This window comes from Phasianus colchicus, chromosome 12 (genome assembly GCF_987193195.1).
Source record: "Phasianus colchicus chromosome 12, bPhaCol1.hap1.1, whole genome shotgun sequence".
NCBI lineage: Eukaryota > Metazoa > Chordata > Aves > Galliformes > Phasianidae > Phasianus > Phasianus colchicus.
The window spans coordinates 12077595-12100785 of record NC_143447.1 but is presented as its reverse complement, the minus strand read 5'-3'; the positions used below and the strand labels follow the sequence as shown (position 1 = coordinate 12100785).

Sequence of the window (23191 nt, the reverse complement as noted above, 5' to 3'; positions counted from 1 at the left end):
GAGCACATTCTCAGCTACAGAACAGCAGTCCTCAATGCAGTCTCTGCTGCCATCAGTTACATGGCAACGTGTAATGGAATATTGGTGGGAGGGCTCAATCTCTGCTGCCATACCACCAACATCCAACACTGACCTCATGAGCCAGTATCATAAAATAGGAAGCATTACTTTTGGAGCAGTCCTCATAGAAGACGCCTACTTTTTATTAGGAAACATTGCAGGTTAAAACCTGCAAAACAGAATGTTAAGCCTCTAAGTTAAAAAATAAATAAATACATATTAATTTGCTACAGTTGAGTACATACATAGTCCTCGTAAATTAAATGGGATATCATTCATATGTTAGATCTGCAGCCTTACTTATTTAGGTGGGATACATACATAAAGTTGTCTGGCTGAAAACGAAGGCAAACAGAACTCATAAATAAATGGTACAAAATTTTGGTTTCCAAATGATTCTGCATTTATTTTTAACATACAAACAAGGGTTGTCTAAGCACAGAAGAATCCACATGAGCTATACCCATTCTGATGTCTTATACAGGGACTTTCTACCAGCGCCTTGAAACTTTAAGGCAGTTCCTTGACAGCATATGCCAGTAAACAGAAAGTAAGGGGGCACCATTATGCACTTGAAATAAAGAAAAGGACAGTGAAAATTGCTGGGTTTTTTTGTTTGGTTGGTTTTCCTCCCAGCTTCTGGGCAAACACGCATACTGACTGGATCAGGTTGTTGTGATGTTCATACTAATCATCATCATGCTGGAAAAACACCAGAGACTTCCCCTAGTCAGGACCTATCTAAAGAGCCGAACAAATGAAAATGTCCAAGTTCAAGAAGAAACACAGGAATGAGAAGTGACTCATACTCAACAGACATGCTCCAGAACTACTGCCAAGGGAGAGCACGCAGCTACAAACCATACCAACTTAAAAGGCTGTTACTATTCCCTTTGATTAAGTTCTTTCATATCAGCAAGTTATCTAACTCCCAAATTACATTCTGAGAGAAACAGTGAACAGTGGTTCCTGACGAAAAGTGAAAATATACTCAAGACTGAACTTACAGGTCTGACGTACCACTGCACTGTGCAGAGCAAAACTGGAAAGACTAAAATTAGGTTTTGAAAGCCACATCAGTACTTGCAGGAACTGGCTTTGCATCTCATCACGTTTAAACAGCTCTGGTATTACATTCTGCTTCTGGAGCAAGTTATGGAGGCACTTGAGAATTCCTCTTTCTGAGGATCATACCCAAGCGAATGGTGTGGACATACGGCAGAAGATGTGGGTAATTCGACACAGTGTTTGTAGTAAACAGCGGGACAAATAAAGAGAAAGAGGAAGCCAGACCTACTGAGTCAGCTGGAAATGGAGGCATCAGTTGTGCTCTTCCTTTAAGAATTCAGCAAATAGCCATGTTAATATAACTCTAGTGTAACTACACAGAGGTGTTATTGACACAGCAATGAAGAAAAGAAGGAGATTTTCTGATTCTTAAGTTCTGACTCAGTAAGTAAAGCTGAGGACAAGAGTAGACTACTCCTCTTCACATCACATTAATGGATCAAAGCAGATGCACCTAGCAGTTGGTATCCACCATTCCCCACATTCTATACATATGCTGCAAGAAGGCAAAAAACAAACAAACAAACAAAAACCCCAACAATAAATATGTTTCCCTCTGATGCTCCGTGATTGTTGAATTCAATTTGCTTACAACGGCAGCTGGCAGAACCGTGGGTCTGGGCTTCCTGGAATCAGAACTGAGAAGTTTTTTAACCCCTGAACTATTGTTTGTGTTCATGGGAACCACATAGGGAAGACTCTGGAATCTATGACAGAAATCATGGTTCTGTCTGGGTAGAGTCCTAAATAATTAATAAGATTCTAAATGTTCTTCTGGAATAAGATGCAGCCTTTAACAGAGAGCATTTACTGTGTGCTGGAAGCTCTGGAAGCTCCACGGGATCAAAACAGAAAATAAAGAATAAAAATAATGAAACAACAGAATTGTTAAATACAGGCTGATGAATATGTTCCATAGCTCACTGCAGAACTACAAACCAATTCTAGGTATAAAAGAAGCAGTGTTTAAAATGAAATGTGTTTAAAATGAAATCAGTAAGGATTAGATACTTCAAAAGAAGATTAGATTCCTTCAAATACTTTAAGTGTAGAGGTATTCCTGAGAAAAAAATAAGTAACTCCAAAGCAAGATGTTTCATTAAACATCACAACTATTCAAACTAACACACCCAAACAGTGATGTCTCCCAAGACTTGTTTAGTAACAGCATGCAGAGTAACATGGGCAAAACAGCTGTCATTTTCTTTTAGCCTAACAACTTACACACTAAATATTCAAGCAATGCATGCTCCTATCTTTTTCAGACATAATCTGAATGCCTGTAATAATTAACCAATAAAAATGCAAATAATATGAGTACTATTTCAATATTGAAAGACAATACAGTATGTACTAAATTCTGCAAATGATTATGTAAGTTCATCAAACTTTTCAAGACTTGAGTTAGAACAAATTACTTTCAATTCCAGAGAACTTGGAATTTTAAGCCTTAATACGAGGATGATTTATTATTTGCATTTCATTGGCACCCAGATGGCTCCAATAGTGGTCTGGGTCCCATTGTCTGGTGTATTTCACAAAACGATGGCATGAAACAGCCTCTGCCTCAGGCAGTCTAATTATGCAAAACAAGGTTGAGGGATGCATCAAAAGCAAACAGACTGGATCTGCCTAGTTCATCCAAAAGGTCAGGCAGATCTGGGAATGCAGCCATGTTGCTGGTAGCATTTCCCCTCCTGGTCCTTACTGTCTGATGGAGACAAAAACTTTCTTTTGAGCCAAGTAACAATGTGGAAAATGCTTTAGTTGGACCACAAATATAAAGAGCAACCTTACTCTGTCCAGTGAAGACTACAAGACTAGTAATATGTGAACCAATGTGAACCATTTCAGAAGGCTCAAGAGCAACAAAATCCAGTGTGCTCAAGCACTACCAAGGATAGCTTTTGCATGCCAGGAACAACATTATGCTAGAAGTGGTTTCTCAAAAACAACTTCAGAAGAACTATTACACACCATGTCAAAGGGCATTCACACCTCAGGGCATCAGAATCTTTTCTACCTTTGAAAAATCAATCTAGAAAGACACTACAAGAACAATGACAGTCCAAATGGTGGCCAGCACTCAGTAATGGCAAAGACTACGTAACTAATATGCATATTGCTGACATGCCTTTTAGATACCTGAAGCAGCCCTGTCAATTAGAGATTACCCCAACTTTTCAGGTAAAATGGCAGAAGTTTGCTGAGGTTTATGTGCAAAGTGACTTTGAAAAGCTGTCATCTCCAAACTAAGTTTTTAATAATAAGCTGAGTCATGCTGTAAAAATGCTTCTGCTTTGAGCATAACAAAATGGTGAGAGAGAAGCTTGGATGCTGGCAGTGTTTCCAGCACAGAGAGCACCAGGAAGCATACACAGTAAGATTAGGTAGATTGAGCTGCACCCATTTAATTCCAGTGGGAAGGAGGTGTCATTGCTGTTCCCACTTAAGAGTACTGAGCAACTGTGCAAAGTGCTGAGCACCTGAAACACTCATAAAACATTATGCTGGGGATGAGGATGAGACGGTAAAGGGTGGGAGGAAAACTACATACAATATACTTAAGAATTTTACAGAAGTACCTACACATAAATGTTCTTAGAAAAGAAAAAGTAGTCACAGTTACAAAACACAAATTTTCACACTGTACCGAATACTTTGTGTACCAGCTTGTCCATTTTATAAATAGCTAATCTCTGTACCATATCCTGAAACAACAACAAACAAAAAAAAAGAATCCAACTCATATTCAGCCTCCCTTTTTGCCAGTTCTTTGACAACTCTGTAGTCAAACCTGGGGTTCTCAGAAGGATGTGGCCACTTTGCATCACTATACATCAATTTGTAGCAAACAAATAAATACATCTTAAGATGATTACATATATTTCTATAATATTGATAGCTAACTTCATAACTTGACAAAAATTGCACTGTTTTATTTCTCTCTCTATCCTTGTATTTTCTTGCAAAAGCTCACGATTGTAAATTACGTGGTTTTGAGAAAATACAATGAGAAGGACCAAGAGCATACAAGCATAAATCCAATTCACAAGTTCATGTATTTCATTTCTATATCCACCTGACAAAAACCTGAAAAAATGAGAAAACAATCAGAAGAGTTTTGTTTCAGAGAGGATTTTAGAGAATATGGAATAACTTCTTGCATTCAAGCTTGAAACATTTAACCTGTAGGTTAATGACAAGAGTGAAGAATCCCTACAAAGTAACCCCCGTACCCAAAGCTGTTCAGAAGGATCCAGAGATTCCAATTACAATATTTAAAAGGGATGGCCCAGGCATTAAAACACATGAAGTCAGATATGACATTGCTTCTTTCAATAAACACTGTAATAATGGACATTTGCACATTTAGTTAGAAAATATACTCATATAAGTTTACTTTGGCTCAAGAACTTCATCCTTGTTTGTGCTCCAACCAGTGACAGCCGAGCTTTAGCTGTGACTTCAGCCGGTAGCTACAAACAAGGATTAGGGAATTGGAAAGAAAATAAGAAAATCTCTGGCTTTACTATTGCATTTTTTCCTGTTACTTAAGTAACACATAGGAAAATCAAAGCCACACAGCTTTTACTTACTACCTTAATTAGCTTCAGATGTTCTGGTTAATATAAAGACCTTTTCATATTTGAAAGGTTCCAGGTTACTCCTAGAATTTCTTAGCAAGCCTAAGCTGACACTTAAACAATGATGTAAAGTCACAATTTATACCTAATAAAGGTTCATGGACTCTTATGAGTCTCTCATTACGTTACTCTGTGTCCTGTTTAATGCTGGCCAAACAGCCCCATCCAGCACTTTCACATTAAACCATCATCTTCTATTTGAGTTGTAAAATGACAGTTAGGAATGAATAAAAAAATCAGAATATAAAACTTCCAGTGATTCAGGACACACCAGATTCTTATCATATATAACATGCAGCCCTTCTTCTTTTACCTCTCTGCAGTCTTACAGCACAGCCTAGGCACTATTCTGCTCAGAAGGAATAGTCAAACAGAATTCAGATCAAATGTATTTACAGATCCTCCTCCTCCCCCAAGAATAAGACAATCAATGCAATCTGAAAGATGTGCATTAACAGGAAAACCATACAATTCACAGCTTTGCAAGAAGCAGTTCTTTGAATATTTCTGCATTTGCAGACAATTGTCATTTGAATTGAGCATGCATTATTTTCACTATAATACATTTCCCAAATGGGATTAGAGCTCCATTATTCTAAGTGCTGCTCCATCATAAATATCTTCTTGCTCACAGAACTTCATGAAAAGACAAAATGGCATGACTCAGTGCAACAAGTTACTGCTCTACTGGAGTTACAGTCTAACTGAATGTATATTATTAATTCAAGGATTAAAAAATAGAGGGCATTAATTACTTCAAAGCTATATACTTTTAACTAGGAATTCAAAAGAAAGTTTAAATCACAAGCAAAGAAAATACAGCCAAGTCAACCCAATCCACTTAACACAGGGGTAGCATAAGGAAAATCATACTTGACTATCTTTTAACATGTATTTATTTAATCTGGGACCAAACTGAAAGCTCCCACTGCTGGTTCCATTTTTTATAGGCAGAAATAAATTTAAGTATGATAGAAGAAGTGAATAAAACAAAGGTGCATCTGACAAGACAGACCTTGAAACACGTACTGCTCCATTCCCTGGGGCTGGAGCAATAGGAACTACACAAGACAAATTAACTGGAAATCTCATTTCCAGAGACGCACTTAAACATCTGTGCCATCACTGATCTCCCTTATTTTATAGTCTACAAGTCATATTAATGAAATAATATTAAAAAAAAAAAAAAATCAATCCTGATTTCTTTAAATATACTTCATACATATAATTCCTATGAGATTAAGTCTTTGAAATTTAAAAATACCAAAAAGTACTTCAAATGTAAAATGGGGAAAACAAGGTATTAGAAGCAATCTGTGCAGAAAAACCCACCTCGTGGGCATCCAGGTAATGAGCAAAGCAGACTGAGGAAACACCACTTGGAATCAATGCAGAGTGGCACAGAAGGGGTCACACAGAATGCAGTTAAAGCAACAGACACACACTCAGTAACAAAGCAAATGTGAAAGAAAACCCAGTAGCTACCACACTGCTATCCACCTTTAACACAAAGGAAAACACAGCATGAGATCTCACAGAATTCTCGCTGTATCTTACAGTATGATACATGAAATAATTGGCATGCAAAAAAAATGAATGGTATTTATTAAGCATTCACCATGGATACCATGAATATACCGTGACAACTCACCAGTAACTTTAGACCATCAAAGTCACACCTAATACTTGATGAAAACTGTTCTCTTGTTTTGTTTTTAGCAGAAGAACCAGAGAAAAGCTTCACAAATTTCTCATGTGATCTGAGACACAAACTATTTCTTCTGGCTTCCCTGTCATACCACCACTAGAGATTCTGAAAATGATATTTATTTAGCAATTTTGCTGATGAAGTGAGAATAGAATGTGTTCCCTCTGCCATGGCTGCACAGAGCCAACATTGCTTGTTGTTTAGTAAAGGGTTCATTTTGTCAGGAAAAAAAAAAAAAAAAGAGCAGCAACAAAATACAGTCCTCCCCACCAGGTGGAAAAGTGACCGGCTTACACAGTCACTTTTTCTACTACCACCACATTTTAACAAACCAGCTGTAATTACAGCCTCTCTTGAGGATCAATTTAAGAAAATGTCACCAGATGCTGAACTCTCCTATTCATGCCTGTAACTGCGTGGACACTTTCTTTTATGTGAAATCCCTAACATCTGAGAGTGTGAAAATATACGGTACAGTTTAGGGGTAGAAGGGAAGGTCATAGAGGCAAGGGATTTCGTTTTTTGCTTAGCATTGCAGAACAGTAGCCACAAATCCTAAGGAAACTGGCACAGACCAATGGTTAGCTGGAACTATCGTCCTTCTGACTGATATCCCTCTGGGGCATTGATACAAGAGACACTTCAGACAAAAGACCAGTTAAGCCACAAAACCTCACCAGCTGCACTTCAGATGAGGACATCCAAAACTGAAAAAAAATCTACTGTACACAATTCTGCCAATAGTTATGGGTTTGAAGTATCTAATCTGTACTGGCTCACATCCCTATATACTCCAAGTTGTTGTTATCTTTTTTTTTGAACACACACTATTTCTATGGGTTGCAATTTATCCATTGCACTTGTAGCACCATTAAGGTGGTGCTGTCAAAGGAGATGACAAGTACTGCTTCAAGGATTCACAACTCTTTTGATAGCACGTGATGGGTTTTCGGAGATGCTCTTTTTCCAATTAGGACTCACACAAAATTCCTGAGGCAGTTGCAGGAATTGCAAAGAAATACTGCTACTGAAGAATTTAACAAATACTCCTATTATGACAATTTAGCTACAAGAAAATGAGGAAGAATATATGCAGTGTGAAAAAACCAGCACACATTTTGCAGAGAAACAGAGGTGAATGGACCATACCTGGCAACTGCATGGAGCACTCCTGGCCTCAAAAATCTGTAGTTGTTTGCACTCACAGATTTGACATTTGTCACAAAATTGAAGATAAAACAATAAGACTTTCTAATCCATTTATCAAAAGCTTCTACAGTCCTAACATCAAATAAAGGAACAACAACACTGAAAGAATTAAAAATCTAGACTTCAATTATTTTAAAAAGTTCATGTTATTGGTTTAGACTCTTTCCCCTGAACCTATTTTTAGTTCCTTCAATTAAGTCTTCCAAGGCCTCCTACAATGCAGCTTTGTTTTTCTTTAACAAGGAACTCTAATTTAAAGCTTTCCATTTTACTCCTTGAAGATCCGCACTGTAGGAACAAAATGAAGTGCACTCTCAATTGATACCAGTTCTTATTAGCTTTCCAATCTCAGTATTTCCTTTACACCTCTACTTAAACCTGTTCGTTTCCTTAAGTGATAAAGATGAACAAAGGAAATGATGTTGAGGACACTTCCATTTACTGTGACCAGACCTGATTTTGAAAGAATTCAATCAATTCCCTTTACCTTTTAACATGGAAACATATGTTGAGTTGGAATACATGAGGAAAAAAAAAAACCCTGAAGTATCTGTCAGTCACTAAGAGGATAACCATGAGCTAAATCAGATTTCTTATTAGCAGTAGTATAACCCCCACCCAAATAAGTTTATCAGATAACTTATTTTAAAAGGGATGTAAAATTTACAGAAACCAATTTATGAATAATGAGTTTCATTTCTGAAGCACTTAGTTGATATTGAAATAAAAAGCATCCCATCTCAAGGAAGTATAACTCCATTTCTGAACAGCATCATCGTTAAATTAAGTAAGACCAATGTAAAGCTACATTTTTTCCTCTTCGTCTCAAAAATGAATTAATCAAACATCTTGACCAAAACTTAACCTTTTCCACTTATTATTCCAGTTTGCCACATCTACAGGAAATAGATCACCAAACCAGATGGAGTGAATAGATATTTTTACCTCCCAGTGGCTGAACACCAGCTGCGGACTGGCCAGGCCACTAGTTCTCTTCCTGATTTCATCAGCAAAACCAAAGCTTTCTGCTACTGGCAGTACTGCCTTAATAATAAACACATCCGTTCCCTCTTTCATCTCCTCTTGTAACACTCTGCCTTCTCTTTTGGACAAGACGGCATACACACGACCTGCAAAGACATTACTTTGATGAGCTTACCAATACATTTATATTCTGATCCGTTAAGAGAAATACATAAATATTTACTCAGGAAACTTGAGCGTTATATAAAGTACATCATTTCACTGGCTCTCATTCTTCCTCGTAAAATTTTAAACGAATCCATTAAATTCAGACAAACAACATACTGTGCCAATACCATGTGCAAAATCATACAAATAACAGTTAATAAATGATGCCTACTGTATAAATCTAGATAACACACATACTTTGTATATTTTAAAACATAGGCATGTGATAGCATCAAAGGCACTCTGCCAGATTATGTGCCAAACTTGCTTTATTTCAGCTAATCAAATATTAGAGAAACATTGCAAGCTAAGAGATGCTACTAAGTGATAACACTACTCAGAAATCACATCCCAGCTACCTTCAAAAATTTATTTGGTTCAATGTTTCCCTATAAGCTACCTGTGTCCCAAGTGCTGCAATGCTACTCTAAGGCACAGAAAACTTGTTTATTAGGTATTTAGTACATTTAATGTGTCCCAACTAGCTTTTAATTAACAAATCCTTAGGTTTGTCAGCAGCAATTTTTACTTTCCTTTCCCAAATATCAAGTCCTTTGAAATGCACTGCATGATATGAAGATATGAAGAAAGCACTTCTGAAAAACATTCGACTTAACAGAAGGCATCACATTAATCTGCAGTTAAAATGTTTTTGCAGGTTTTCTACAGACAAAAACTCACAACTACATTTCTACTGATGAAAATGAAGAGCACAGAAAAATATATACACTGAAAAAAATGTTTTAGAAATGCCTTAATTTACAAGTATGAATAATTACTATTAGATGTACAAATTAACTTTAGAAATACCTTACAGCAAAGAACAAATTCATATCAATTTCTAAGATGTTCAAATATTTTATATTTAACTGAAAAAAAAATCCCAAAACCATGGACATGTACAGGCAGCTTTTAAACAGTGATCCTGCCTGGAAATAATTAGGAATATCCATTACTTCCTAATTATTCCCACCTATTCTGACTTGGTGGAAAGATACCGTTAAATATTATAGTCACATGCATTGATTTGCAGATCTATTTTAAGACTTTTACAGGATATCAGAGGAAATGTTGGCATAGGTTTATTTGCTTTTATTTTTTTAATTATAGAATCTGGTCCTTGGTAAGGAAATTTAGCACAAGCACACAGGCAGTGCAGTTAAATCTTCCTGTCAGGTGTGGATGATGAAGCATCAGTTCAATACCAACTGCTGCAGAGTTTCTAGTTCTCTAATAAAACGTGGGCTGAAGTGTTCTTCCTATCATCACTGATGATTTTATCTGCTCGTGCCCTTACCAGGACCTCCTCACTGCTCCTCTGGCTGAACGTCACCTTTACTACACACAATAGTCTTCTTATTGCTTCAGAGGAAATTGAGGAAATACTTAAGATTCTATATTTTAAATGACAGGAAGATTAAAGCATGTTGCAGAGAAGTCACTGGAGTCTGCCATGCAAGGAGAGCCTTTGTTTGCATAACTAAATGACTTCAAGTCTAAGAAAATTCCAGTGACTACAGAAAATTCGGAGCTATGAAAGGGTCACACATCAGCACAGCTCACAGATCAGTAAGTGACTCTGGTTAAGCACATACTGCTTTAAGATTCAGGTTAAACGCATACATTGCAAAAAAGCATCACATTGAGGTCACTTTTATATGTTGTGGATGAACCACACAACGTACATTAAAGCCATCTGTTCAAGCAAGTCAGTCCAAAACCACTTTATAGGTTACTAATGTTAAAAGTCAAAATATTTATTTTTCTAATTGTAATAAGTAGGACCTAGAAAAATTTGCATGCATATTAATAAGAGAACAATTATCACAAAGCACTTTAGATGAACATATTTCCTAGACAGTTCATTGAAGACCAGTCTTCCAAAACACAGAAACCAGAAGACAATTTATTTAGCTTACTTCGGGTTTCCAGCAACATGCATTTCATTCATGCAGCCTGCAGTACTGTCTCAGTTTAGGCTATCACAAAGAAGCTAAGTGAGGCCTTCAGTTTTACCACTATGGGCAGGTGTCAGTATACTGGAGAGAAACAGGTCCTAATTCTGCACTAAGAAGCTGAAAGAAAGAATGGCTGCAGCAGCATCAATCCCTAAAAAATGCCATGACTTGCTGTTCAAAAATTGTTGAAGCAATTACTTTGAAACAATAATGTTACTCAAAAAAAAAACCTTCAAGATGCTGCAATATACAGAATAAATATGTGCATAACAGATTCACTTTAACGATGTCTATGTTCAGCTCCTTAAAATATTTAAGTCTTGTTCACCACTTCGCTATACTGCAGCACTCTTCAGGAGGTCAAAGGAAAATGCCAAACAATTTCTGTTTACCCTGGATGCTAAAATAACTTCTTTTAAAAAAACAAACAAGTTTCACACGGGATAGAAATAGTGTGCAGGTAGAACAAGATCAACATTTTCAGGTCTATGGGTGACCATAAGCTTAGCAAGCAGTGAAAGGAGCTGCTCTTCTGTTTTGGAGTTGGCGTGTTTTCACTTACAGAACGAAGCCAGAGATAATACTATGAAGCTGTGTGAATTGTTCCCTTAAGTGCTCTGATCTAGGGCTTGCTTTCTTTTTTTTTTTTAAAAAAAAATAACATGAGCATTGCTATCAAATCCAGAAACAAAGCCACAACAGTGTCTGATAAAATCATTTCTCAATTAATTTTCATTTGCATAAGCAAAATGAAAAGACAGTCTAGCATTAAGTATTCTGAACACAAAAGAGTTTGCTATAAAATCTTAGAAACAAGCAGGTAATACAAAGATGCATTAAGCTCAACTGGATATCAATGCATGGAACACCAACAGAAAAAAATTAAGTTATAAAAGCCAACGCTTTATCACAAATCAACTGTCAATCCTTCCTGCAGAGCAAGCATGCTCTTCACTCACCCTCAAGGACACCGTTTATTGGCTTAAGCTTATCCATAATAATGGATTTGTAATGAACCAGTGCATGTCCATGGCTATCACCATCTAACAAACATTCATTTAACTGGACTAATCTGCTTGTACATCTGAGTCCTAAAACACACTCGTTAAAAACATATCCACGTATTAGAATGCCATGTTTCCATTTCATTTTATGGCACAACTGATGAGATGATGCATGTTAATCACATCACTATAAACAATCATGCAGTAGTGGGCATTTTTTGTAAACAGCAATTTAGATTCTGTTTTTCTCATTTAAAATTGATATAGTTGCTTACAGTGTCAAGTATCACACTCGTATGCATGACAGCGGAGTTTTACAACAAATAACTACATCTTTCATTATATCAACTTCTATGGAGAGCTCCAAGAACAAATGTTAGGATAAGCTTAGTGGTATTGCAAGGAGGCATTAGAGAATCACTGCAAAAATCTACCAGAGAACAATGAAAAACCTCTGACATTTTTCCTCACCTTTTTCTACCTTCTGATTCAGTCAACTTTTACGTATCTAAAAATTCATGCATCAACTCGGAAAGCAAATTCTTGACAAAGGGTTGTGTTGTCTTACCTAGAACCTCTGCAGTAGCCATAATTTCACAGGTGTACATTGCCGCCATAAGCCTCTGTGGTTTTGCTTGCAAAGCATAACGACAAGCTTCCTTCATGGTGGCAATCAGCTGTCCAGAGAAGGGACCATAACAATCCGTAAGTAAAACTTCTCCCTTGTTTTTACTATTTTTTTCAAGTGACTTTGGAACACTTTGACTGCTCTGTTCGTGTTCATTCTCACCGCAAATGTTAACAGTGCAATTGCTTGTTGGAGAAGCATTATCTTCACTTTCTTTATGTTCTACAGCAACACATTCCCCTGAATCCTGACTTTTAGTTGGAAGTGTCTCTCCAACCTTATTCATTTCCCATTTTTCCACTGTAAAACACACACCCATGAGGGGTTCTTCACACATGGGACCCGAAAGCGTAGCCAGCTGAAATCCACTTACTATGCTGTTGTCGAAATCTCCATACTTACTTACTTCTTTCTCAGCATTTTCAAGGCACTGCCACACAGAATTTTTATAACCCTCAAATTTATGTAACAATATATTAGGCCCACATTTCCGTGGTCCAAATGACCAGATATGATCAACCGCATTTCTCCACTTCCTTCCCTGCAGATTTTGCTCTAATTTTTGTTTGAATTCCTTTATCTTGTCCATAGTCTTCTGATTTATTTCATGAGCTTTTTTATCTTCATTCAGAGACGTACTGAGTTGTTCCATAGTTCGAATCAAGTCACTGTTTTCTTCAAGAAGTCGAGTTACCTCCTCAGGAAGTGGCAGTGCTCTTACACTGAGAGTAGCTTGTTTATTTGGAGTAGATATTGTAACAAGCCCCTCTGAATCGACCTGAATTCCTTCAGGAATTTTATTCTGGTCCTCTTTTGTTTGGTGTATGACAGCAACTTTCTGCTGCTTTCCTATTTCTTCATTTACCATGTCAACTTTTGGAGGTCTTGTTATCGTTTCTCGAAATGGAATAATAGGTGCTGACACACTAATCTCTATCTTTGCAAACCTGTAAAATAAAAATTTTTAATTAGCTTAAATTTTAAAATTACTTTTAAAACAAGGGGTTGGGGAAGATAGGGCAGTTCCCTTAACACAGAACAGATGTTCATGAAAAGACTGAACTGCAACACGGATTACGAGATAATGCACTTCAAACTATTCAAAATACCACGTACTTCAAAAAGGGAAGTAGCAATACAAAACAAAAGAAAGTATCGTTATGTCACTGTATAAATCACTGGTTCACTCAGATCCTGAAAACTATGTGCTGTTCTCCTTCCTCAAAAGAGCCAGAATAGAACTAGAAAAAATAAGGATTACCAATGGTATGAAAATACAAGTAGTCTTCAGATGTTTCAAGGATATGATAGAAGCCTACAAAACCATGAGGGGCATAAGGAAGGCTAAGAGGGATTAGCTGATAACCAAACCGCAGCAGGCCCTGAACTGTCCATGAACTGAAGACAATGAAGGCCCAACAGAGTATCAGTAGGAGTTTTTGCATCTGGCTGCTCTGTTTTTACTCTTTCCTAAACATCCAATTTAAGCCACTCTGTTAGACACATGGAGTTAGACAGACATTTGGTTTGAACTAGAACAGCTGTTACTACAGTGAGATGTTCTGAAAAAATGCAGCCCTGGGTAAACTGAAGAGTTTTTTGTAAAGAAGTATGGAACCATGGTTCTAGAACCTTTTGGGTTATACTAGAGCTAATCTAAATAGCATTTCAAACCACAACCCTTCCTCTTCACAGTTTAGCAGTTTACTAAAGTATATCACTATCAGAACTCAAATGTAACACACAAGAAATGGTGCAAGATAGCAAGCCCCTCCTTCAAAAAGCTAGTAAATACACCTTGCCACTTTTCCTTTTGGGAGGTGGTAGTAAAGTGAGAAAAGGCATCACAAACCATATGTCAAGTGAATCAGCAGTGGGAGTCCTGCCACTCTATGCCTTCAGGTGTTTCTTGTTTCTGCTTATGACACTACAAGCACAGTGTTCATGTGCTTTGTTTGTTTGGGACATCACAAAATGATGACTCTTGATACTTTATAATTCTTTAAAAAATCAACTGAAATGTCAACTCAGAAAAAAAAATTCAGAATCATGCTTACAAAAGAAAACATTAGACAAGTAAATACATAGACTGCTGCTAGCTGCTCAGAACATCCTATCTCATCATCATTTAATTATTCCAGTATTTTTTTTTCCAAAAGTTGGAATAATGCCAAAAATAAGGATTTTACACACCCTGAGGAAAAATGCTGTGTAAATTGCAGCAGTACATCTGTTTTCAGAAAAAATACAAATATATTGCACTAAGTCACAATAAAGATAACGTCAAAAACATATTCTAAGTGATTTGGAAGTGATTCATTCTAATTTCCAGAAGAAGTAAGCATTGTGCATTGTCTGATATTAACTGGAAGTGGTATGATCAAGAGCAAAGGAACAGGACTTTGGTCTTTAAACCTTCTATCACGTTGCTTCCTAATTTTGGGGAGTTCAGTTGCCAGACCTGGTTCCTCTCACAGTTTCTATTTTGTGCGACTTATATCATTACACTCTTCACTGAAATCCTGAAGCTACTGCCATTTATAATTTCCTTGAATGTGGGCTTTATCAAAGCAGTGAACTAGTCACTTCTGCACATCTGCACACACTACAAAAAGGTACAGTTACGATCCAACGGTAAAAGCTGTTTTACCATAACATAAATCAAAGATAGATGTATCTAACTGACAAAGAAATAGGAAACAGTTACTGAACAAAAATATTCCATCTCCCTGACCCTTCTAACCTTTCCTTCAGGTCATCCAAGCAACGCTGCAGATGAACTTCTCCTGCTGTCACTAGCACATGCTCTCCTGTCTCCTGGATCAAAACTTGGACGCATGGATCAGCTTGGTTTAAAAGCTTCATTCCTCTCACCAGCTGAGGCATGTCACCTGGCAAAAGAAGGTATTATCAACAAAGAAATACCAAGGAACGAATACTTGAAGACAAACATATTTAAGTTGAGGAAACAGTAATATTCATTTTGTTGGGAGTCTAAACACAAATGCATAGTTTATCTAAAAGTTCGCGAATAATTTTTAAGTTCTAAAGTGCTTCTATAGCAATTTTTTTTTTTCTTTCTATTCTGCATTTAAGCATTCTGAAAAGGAGAAATGGCTTTTCTTTAGGAGTTTACTGTAACTATACAGGCACCCATGAGACAACATGCAAGGGTCACCTCAAGACTATTCAACAGGAAATTGATCACTTTCAAGCTGAGCCTACAATGGCCTAATCTTGCTTGCCTTCTGATACTGCAAGCAGCAGCTGATTTTTAGGAAACTTTCACAGGTGTAGTTATCTATGAGACTTCTGTATCTAACAAATTTGGCTCAAATACATTCAGGAGTTACTGAAGGAAGAAACTGGTGATTAAAGAATGATACAGCTTCATCTCTTCAATGAGAAAAAAAAAAACCTCTCTAGAATTACACAGTAATTCTAGAATTATACTCCTTAACAATTTTCAACTTAACATCACACTTACTAGAGCTAAAAACTTTAAATATTTTCTAAACTGCTTTACTAAATGAGGATATACAATATCCTCATTTATATATATATAAATTTATACATATATATAATATACACATATATAATAATATGATATATTTACAATATTTACAATTATATAATAATATATATAATAGATAATATACCTATTAATCAAACATGAGACAAACATCTGCTAGACTCTCCTACTACTTTAGAAAAAAACTAAAAACTGAACAACAAAAAACCTATGTAACTTCAATGTCAGAAAATTTTGGACCTGAATTGGAAGCTAGTTATTTTGTTTCTACTAACATCACAACAAGAAATGGAAATTGGACTGAAACATAGGCAGAGATATGCTACTCTGGTTTGGGTAGAGGGTAGGAATCAATTAGAAACCCAAAGTAGTAGAAATACTGTAAACCTGTGTCAAAGGCTTAATGATATAGCACAGAAGAATGGCAAGAAAAGTGAAGAACACAAAGATACACTTTACTTACCTTCACAGTAAAGGAATACTGAAATGCTAGCATCGTTCAGTATCCTACTTGTGATATAGCTAGGTGACCACAAAATGTGCAGCAAGATCTTCTGTAACTCACCCCTTAGTGAGACATGGGCAAAGCAGCTAGAAGAATTCACTAGGACAATGAAATACATCCATCTAGATTTATTTGGTTTGTATTGGACCTATCACTTAATTTAATGGATAGAACATAAACTAGCTTAATCAGTGAGAGTGGGAAGCTGAGCTGCTGTCACAATGAATCCTTTCAAACTTACTTGGATGTTTTGGTTCAACAGCTACCCGCACAATTGGTGTAGCCTCAAAGTTGAGAGGTGTAAAAGGTGGGCAAGCTGGTGATGTTGACAAAGTTGCAGACTTCAGCACAAAATCTTGCAGGCCTCCTATTCCTAAAAGAAATTGGAGTGGAAAAAAAATAACAGAAAAGAAAGTGTCATATGAAAATAGACCAAACACACAATCTTAAATTAAAAAAAAAAAAAAAGCTGAAGTTATTCCAATCACAAAACCAGAATTAAAAACTCCTCATTGTTCTTATAAACTATTTGTTAAAATGTGTGCAGTAATTTTTCCTGATTCTATCATTAGAAACAAACATTTCAGTACATCTAATGATGTACAAATTCAATACACATGTAATTTAATACGAAAAAATGGAACCTTTATTTCATATTCTGTATCTGATTAAAACTTAAATTTGTATTTGGAAAATGCAGGGACGGATCTGTGCTCTCTCCTTCTCACTCTCTCCTAATGCCAGAGGAGGGATAAGGAGAGAAGCTCTTAGCCCTCCATTATCACCCTAATACTGTTCCAGGTTCTTTTTTGGCTTGGTCTTATTTATTTGAGAACAGAAACAAAGAAGTCAACTTCCACCCTATGAGATCATAAAGGAATTTAAATTCTGAAGAGCCTGTCTGCTGCAGAGTTATCATCTGCAGAATCGGACTGTTTCTACAGCTCTGAAGGCCAAGTGTCTGCCCAGTAGGGTATGCCAAAATCTGAAAAGATGCTATTTAAGAAAACTTGCCTCAAAAATAACTGGAAGCAGAACAGCATTCAACGGCTTTAAATGCAGGATAGCAGATGCTACAGTGAAAATAAATCCATATAAACTCTGTGTTGCACCTGACCTCTGACCAGCATGTATTTCCTCTTTTTCACTTATTCAACATGTGGTTTAAATGAAAAACAAATGCTGGATCTTCACCACCACCAGGGACTGAGTAAAGGGATGGTCAGTTTTATTCTGATCTTCTGCAGCTGGTAAAAAGAAAATGATTTAAAAGGGAGGTGAACAGCTTCCTTTCACAATGCAGTGTGAACCAGAACAATCACGTTATCAAACCTTGCATCAGACAGACTCAGCCTTTTCTTGACAGACATTACAGCACTCTTACTACCAAGAAGAAAATCTAAAACTCTCTGCTCTTGTTTTGCATTTGAAGGCAAAAGTACAAAATTTATACCCGTGTCTGGCAGCAGTAATACACTAAAATAAAAAAAAATCTGTTTCCATGTAAATCTGTTTGATTTACAGCCTGAGTATTTTGATTGCTTAACTGCATGTGCTAGCAGAGAGCAGCATTCAGCCCTGGTAATCCATTTATTTTAATAAAACTATTGGTAATGAATGTTTGCAAAATAAAAAAAAAGAAAAGGCAAAAAAACAACACACCCATCAAACCAAAGATACAAACTTCTTGGACAATTCTTGCATTAGATAATTAAAAGCAAATGCTAACATTTTCTGAATAATACTACAAGAAAATGTAACATAACTAATTCCAAAGTACCACATGACAATAAAAGCATTCTACTATTATGCTGCTACATCAATCTTACCACTGATCCCATTGAAACATCCTACTTGATATTTAGCTTAGGATATTAATGTTAACTGGTTGAATGGAAGCCACTCCAAAATTATGCTTATATGTTTGCCTCCACTTCTAAGATTTTGATGTGTTCAGCCCTCCTTTGTTGTACAGTTATTTTCAAAAACAAAGGAACCGTAGAGAAGAAAAATCTGCTTATGCAAGAAAGATGACAAAAGCAACTGCTCTTATGTTTTAGGTGAGATGAGAATGATAGCAGCATGAGAATGAAAGCAGGAATACAGTACTGCAAGTATTTTTGAGTAGTTATCTCTCAAAGAGCAACCTAGTCCACTGTGCTCTGTCATACAACTAAATAAAGATGCCATCAGGTAGTCTGTTGCACATTGGTTTTATTTATTTTATTAAGATAAGGTGGAGTTAAAATATCTAGGGAAACTTTTAAATCTGAGAATTAACATGATCAGGAAACTGCTCCTTTTTATTAACTCTGCCTTGTGATAAATCATGTAAATGCTGTACAAGAGTAAATGCTGAAGTCTGACTCTTCTGAGGAGTGTGTAAACTTCAAGACACAACAGCTTGTTGTACATGAACTCCTTAGCGGAAATACCACATATTTCATTATATGCTGTGCAACAGCCTTCACTTCCCAGAACAGAGTCAAAGTACCTTTACAGATTTTGTAATGCATGGCAATGAGCCACACCTACTGAACGGGTTACTACTGTGTATTTCTTTTTTCATTTACTAGAAGATAAAAACAACATGGTAAAATCAGATAATATCATGACAGGACAAGGGAGATGGTTTGAAATGGTTTTAAACTGGACAAGGGCAGATTTAGACTAGATTTTACACAGAAATTTTCTCCTGTGAGAGTAGTGAGACACTGCAACAGGCTGTGGATGCCCCCTCCCTGGAAGCATTCAAGGCCGTGCTGGATGGAGCTGTGAGCAACCTGGTCTACGATTCTATGATTGAAATCAAATTTTAAGACAAGACTCCATATATTTTTTGCTTCTGTGCCTAACACTTTCAATGCTAATTTGGCACCCTTGAAAGGTAAAGCGCACTTTACCCATTGAATTCAGCTATTAGGATCCATAATAGATAAAGATTAGTTTCTCTTGATGTCAAAAGACTTAGCATTTGGCGTTCTTTCCAGACACAAAAAATGAAGCAGAAAACACCATGTACAACTTTTTCAATCAGATAAGGAAACAATTTAGTTTGCAGTGTCAAAAATCAAACAAAGAAGAATGAAAGCTGTTTAAATGTTGACTTCTGCCACATTGTTACTGGCCTCAACACATCAGTTCAGTGGATCTTTATCTTCTCCCACTGATGATATCACCACTTAAGAATCCTTGGCTGCACAGGAATGGAGACATGTCAAGCTTTGACAGTGTAAGGAACTATGTAATGCCAAGAGCTCATGTTAATCTTCCCAGTAAGGCTCTGTTTCCACCGAAATAGTTTCTTATCAACACAGTTTGAAAAGATTGGAACTTTACAACATGCAAAGCCTCCTGGTTTAAGCACTCCTGGCACTGCACTATGCATTACTGAAGAAAGGCCATGCAAGCCCATTCATCATTTATGTAAAAGGGGGTGTGATGGAAGCTTTGGACATCTACACAATGTAAAATCTTAAAATCAGTGTTTGCTTTTTTTCCCTCCTCCCCATCCCCCCAAAGGGAGTTTACAAACACAAATACTAAGACCTTTACAATTTTCTTTGGACTGTAACACAAATACCCTTTTCATCCTGCTGAGAGATCTTTTAAAATATATTTTTTTTTAAGATATTTTAAAACACACAATAAGGAAATAAAATTCACAAATCCACCTTAAAAATATAATTTGCTCTTAGACATTTTCCACTTTTCCTCAAGATAAATAGGCTAAAAGCCCAACAAAGACAAACAGAAGGGTAAAAAACAGTTGCCAAATACTAAAAAATTCATTAAGAAATTAATGAAAATAACTCCCTAGCAATGATCATTCTCACTCGGACCTATCTAGAGAATTTGCTGTTGCCCATTATCTAACAAAAGAAAAAAGAAGTGGATTTTTTCAAGTAGGAACTGATAGGAGTCTGGTAGGAGTAGACTCAAATATAATAGCTAGTCTTTTTATTTTCAAGATACCTCAAAATGTTTTACAGATTACTAGGATTAAATGACAGCAACTCTGGGGACTCTGGACAAGTAAGTAGCTACTATGGCTTAAGAATGCTTCATATTATACATTTATTGCATGAGATTTTAAAGCATGTTTCCATTGAGTCTCATGGGCACTGCACAGAAACATCTGAGGGCAGAACTTGACCTTTCTATATTAGAAACTGTTTCTGGAAGAGAAGGGAATGTAAATCAAGACACAGACCACATTCTAGTTGAGATTTCATCAACTTTTTCCATAATACAGACCACATGTTAGCACAGATTGCTCATGAGCTTCCTCATCTCATCTGTGCACTTATCCCTCAATCGTTCATACTTGCTTCTGAAGCAAGTAAAATTGCTTGTAAAACAGAATATTGTACAATATCTGCATGATTTTATCTGCTCTCAGTACTTCATAATCATTTTACATAAAAAGCTAATTCAACATTTTTTTTTTATTATTTCATTTCCTCTTTCCCTGTTTTTCTTAAGAATTTCTAATGGTCACTACTATCCAACAGATGTTAGAATTCTTCATCCTAGTTTCTTCTTAAGTTTCAAAGAAGTCTACTTAAAAATTCAAAATGCTAGAGATTACCAAACAGACACCTCAATTCAGTTCAATACAAGTGAGTTAAGTTGCAATTTCATTGTAGAACTTCTCCTGTATGATTGCAACAATTTGAGGGTAAACTGAGTGTTAACTTTCTGATCAGATGAAAGTAAACCCACATTATAAAGAAATTAATTCCCCGATGGACACAATTACATGGTAGAACATTAAATGCAATAAGCAACTTTTGATGCAAGAATCACCTCAATGCTTTACTACTGCATCACTGAGCAGCAACAAAAGATAGCATGGCAAACCATTGAGTTCTTCTAGAAAAAAGTTTATGGAATAAATCTTTGCAGCTGCTTTTACAAGACAACACAAGGAAAGCAACAGTGTGACCTAAAACACAATCCACTAAGATTTCCCATTGCAAGATTACAGTTTCAAAGAGGATTGCAAACATATATAATTAGTAAACAACTATCATTTATCTTGTGCTGAAATTCTTCAGAAAATATACTATATAGTTGATGATACATTTAGACTGCATGATAACATACAACAGTTCCAAACCACTGATTGAGCTGACAATTGTAATTAGAATATTTCCTACACTTTTCTCAGGCTAAAACAAAAACATTTTAAAGGAAACTATAAAACAAATCATAAAAAAAGAATCATACACAACCCTTTATATTAAACAGTAAAACATTACAAATGATGAGATGAATGTAAAGCAGGCCCACCTGCACCCAGTCTTCATTTAGAGTTGGGAATTTCATTGCTAAAGTACAAATTTACCTTAAACAGAATTAACAAAACTCAGTTCACTTTATGAACCTGATTTCTGCTTTTACAAATAGGTATAGCCAGAATGAAATATTCATTTCCTTAAGTTGCTCAATAAGACAAACAAATAGAGAAGATCAAAGTATTTCAGATAGTTTTGTTATGTTCCAGGATTTTTTGCTTTGGCAAGTCATACTAAGTTTTGAAACTCATTAAAAGGAACGATGTTGTTTTTTAAGTATTTATGGTTCAACATAACTTTAGTATGGAAATTTAGAAATTCCATGCTTACATCTGTAACTCTGCTGCATTTCTCATTGTTTACTATGAAAACAATGCATTAATTTGCTGGCTTGTGGCTTCACCAGAAATAAAAAGTGAAGCAAGAAAATTTTTACCGCGATTTAAGTTACTTTAATCTTTTAATCATAAAGCACTCTTGATACAGACACTGAACAGTGTGACTTCATAAAAGTGCCAGTTGTTTTACTCAGGAGAACAGATGTTTTGCCCAAGCCCATGCATTCTAATTCCTTTACATATAGTAGCTCAACTTAATGTAACAAGCAGGAATACCAAACAACAATAAATATGTGGACAGATTGTTGTACAGAGTGACAACATAGGCATTGGAACTAACTTCAGTTACCCTGCACATCAAATCAATACTTCCATTACTGCATGTGGAAAGCATTCAGCACCATACAAGAAGTCTTCAAGGGTCTCTGAAACATCAACCAAGTTTTACATTCATAATTACTTTGAATAGATGATTTTAATTTGACTTGACAGCCACTCATCTGAATTTACTTAATTTATTTTTAATGACTACCAGAACTTTAGGTGCAGTTCAACACAGATGTCGTCCCAAACAAATGGAATTTAGAAAAGGCTCTTTCAACATGTAAGTTTCAATATATAATCTAGAAACCTTTTTTAAATATTGTTTTGATGTGTTTTCATAAATAAACTCATTAAATTGCATATTGTACTGGAAAACAGAGCAGCTCAACTCATATGGAACATCTATGCAAAGGAAAACATTTTGCCCAGCCATCCTCTAAGGAAAAAGAAAAGCTTCCAGAAAAAAGAGTATTAATTAAGCTCTCTGAAGCTCATACACAGTACTGTGGAGATGAGAAATGGGTTACTAGTGTCACTCTGAATATTTCTAGAAACCTTTCCTACTTTGTCATGCAGACAAACATACACATGCCCTGATGATTTCCACTGGTGTAGTGGAGAAATATTTCAAATAAAACAAAATAAAAAAAGAATTTCTAATTTGTAATTCCTATACCTAAACCCTCCAAAACTCCAGCTATAATGCTGATATCTGCCTA

The 23191-nt window shown here is 36.1% G+C and overlaps 1 protein-coding gene across 2 annotated transcripts in view; it reads right to left on the bottom strand.

Annotated features, from left to right (window-relative positions):
* EFL1 (elongation factor like GTPase 1) overlaps positions 1–23191 on the bottom strand; it is a 58457-nt gene that overhangs the window by 3640 nt on the left and 31626 nt on the right. For both annotated transcript variants that reach the window (XM_031587696.2, XM_090148964.1), the window contains exons 16-19: positions 16752–16883; positions 15217–15364; positions 12414–13420; positions 8638–8822 (exon numbers count right to left, since the gene is read on the bottom strand). In XM_031587696.2, coding sequence (XP_031443556.2) covers positions 8638–8822; positions 12414–13420; positions 15217–15364; positions 16752–16883 — 1472 coding nt within the window. The remainder of the gene's footprint in view (positions 1–8637; positions 8823–12413; positions 13421–15216; positions 15365–16751; positions 16884–23191) is intronic.